General features: G+C 43.9%; 1 protein-coding gene across 3 annotated transcripts in view; it reads left to right on the top strand.

Annotated features, from left to right (window-relative positions):
• The first annotated feature begins 215 nt into the window (after positions 1 to 215).
• Positions 216 to 2467, top strand: part of LOC107730156 (protein CBFA2T3-like) — a 49085-nt gene continuing 46833 nt past the window's right edge. For all 3 annotated transcript variants that reach the window (XM_016540904.1, XM_016540903.1, XM_016540902.1), the window contains exon 1: positions 216 to 710. In XM_016540904.1, coding sequence (XP_016396390.1) covers positions 515 to 710 — 196 coding nt within the window. In that variant the 5' untranslated portion in view covers positions 216 to 514. The remainder of the gene's footprint in view (positions 711 to 2467) is intronic.

Below are 2467 nucleotides of genomic sequence, written 5' to 3'. Positions count from 1 at the left end.
TCTGGTTCTTTCCTATCACAGGCAGCAGAGAGCTGAGACGCACTAATCCACAGCTATTTGAATATGCTTGGATGATAGTTGGCCAGTGCTTTAGCATCTTAGCATAGCTAACAGTGCTGTATGTGTGTTATGGGCTGACCATGCTTGCAGGGGAAGGGGTTAGCGGGAGGAACATGCGCTCACTACACGTTCCCTGCTGTGACAGAGAATATCACTGTTTGCCCAGAAGCCCATACATTTTGGACAACGACACCGGCATTGCTACCTAAGCTAAAGAGAGGAAATGAAAAGGTTTGTGGTCAGCAAACTTTTTTTTTCAGTTATATGGGGGCGTGAGTCTTGCGTCTGGTCTTCTCGTTGAGTTGTGCGACTGTACATGCTTGAAGACATTTGCATAGGTTACTGAACTGGACAACACAGCAGACTGTTCAGGGTGGAACTAGCTAGCTGATTGTGAGTATCCTGCGGGTCTCTGAAACACTTGAGGAGTTTATTTGTGGAACTTTGTAAGCTGATGCATTGGGATGAGATGGCTGGAGAGATCCATGCAAAGCGACTTAACAGGTCTGGGACCAGGAGAGCGTCTTCCAGCACTCTCGCTGCACCCAGACTGCCAACAGTCATGCTGACCAGCCACAGTGTTACCCTTGAAAAACGAGCCCTTCATCGATTGGCCCTGCCTGCTCACATGTCTAAGAGACAGTCCACAGGTGAGTGAAAGAAACACACACATTCGCAGTAGAGTCTAGTAAAACACAGCAAAATGTCGTTTATCAGAGTGGTCAACCAAGATGGCCTTTTTTGAGATGGTGGTTGACCAAGAAACTCTTTCTAAGTATGCTAGTTGAGAAGTCTAGTGGGATGCCATGCTGGTGAACAACATCCAAAACACATGCTGGTGTCCAACTATGCAGGGCACAAGAAACTGGTACTTCTGGGGAAAGTCTTGTTTTTACTTTGTACCTTTTTTGAATTCTTTGTACAGTCTGCCATTTAGATAATAGCTAAAACATGTAGGTACACAACAAATCATGTAACTGCCTCCAAACAGGGTTCACAATATCTGAGAACTCTAAAGCCACTTGAGACCAATATTAGAATTCTAAGCTAAAGTGCCTCTAAAGTTGCACTTTATGGCCTAAAGGCAAAAATGGTTTTAGGTTGCGTTGAAAGGTAATATATATCATTGCACATTACCTGCAGCGGTGCTCGGCTCTTTGCAATAATGAGCTCTGCACACGTTTCTCTGATAAGTGCGGTATAATTAGGCTTAGTCATAAACATCCCCTGTAATTCAGTGATAAAATGGCTGAGGCAGCGAGCTAAACGTCCCTAAGGCCAGCCTGCTGCTCAGCTACAAAGAAAGGACCTGGAGCTTGTAAACAGTGGCGCTTTGTCTCATGTACTGCTAACTATCTAGGTGTGCGTACACGTATGAGAAGGGGCTGATGGGAGGTGTAGTCAACAGAAGGGTAATGAAGGGGCTTTTCATGTCGGGCGATAGCGGCGAAGCTTCTTGTGAGGTGGCAGATGTGGTGCGACTTGGGCAACAGCTGCGGTGAAACGATAACCGCGGCGGTGGAGAGATGTCAGAGCGCTGGCTTCTCTCCCTGTGCCTTATCATCACACACACACTGCATACACACCAGTCTGCAATGAAAATACAGAACAGCCACCCACCACACAAGATGCGGGAGCCGAATCGAAACCCTGAAATTCTTAAAGGAAAAAAACAGGGGGAAATTATCAAAACAAAGTCTGGTTCTTTCCTATCACAGGCAGCAGAGAGCTGAGACGCACTAATCCACAGCTATTTGAATATGCTTGGATGATAGTTGGCCAGTGCTTTAGCATCTTAGCATAGCTAACAGTGCTGTATGTGTGTTATGGGCTGACCATGCTTGCAGGGGAAATGAGGACAGAGGAATGTCCTGAACGTTTTTCCAGCATTAAATGTAAATCAATAATTTGTTCAACTTCACTGATATTCTGGAATGCAGTGCTGGTCAAATGCCCATGTGTTTTTTGAGGTGCATGAGACATGATGATCTGTAGAAGATGGATGGGTTCAGCATGGCTGTTCCAAAACTTACTGGGCTTCAAGTCAATATTTTAGGACAACATAGGTGTCATATGTAAATCTCCCACCTCCTTCAAACAAAACTCATACATCTGATTCATAAAGTTGAGGTGCATTAAGTGCTGCCGTGCTGACTTAATTTTCTAAGCCAACCTGGAAGTTAGCATCACATGGTTCCCTTGACAAAAACCTATTAGATTTTCCATTTGCCTTTCGATTAATTTTACAAAAGATTTTGGATTAGCTGCTCTGTGATGAACAAAGTTGATGATGTTTTGTTATTTTGATCATCTGTGCAAATGAGCACAACATTTATGAATTTAGGACCCTAAATACAATCAGAAGAAGTAAGTAAGCAGCAGAAGTAAAGTAAAAAAAAAAAATATA

The sequence above is a fragment of the Sinocyclocheilus rhinocerous genome, unplaced genomic scaffold (assembly GCF_001515625.1).
Source record: "Sinocyclocheilus rhinocerous isolate Xijiao unplaced genomic scaffold, SAMN03320098_v1.1 scaffold36, whole genome shotgun sequence".
Classification (NCBI taxonomy): Eukaryota; Metazoa; Chordata; class Actinopteri; order Cypriniformes; family Cyprinidae; genus Sinocyclocheilus; species Sinocyclocheilus rhinocerous.
This window is presented reverse-complemented; position numbering and strand designations above follow the sequence as displayed.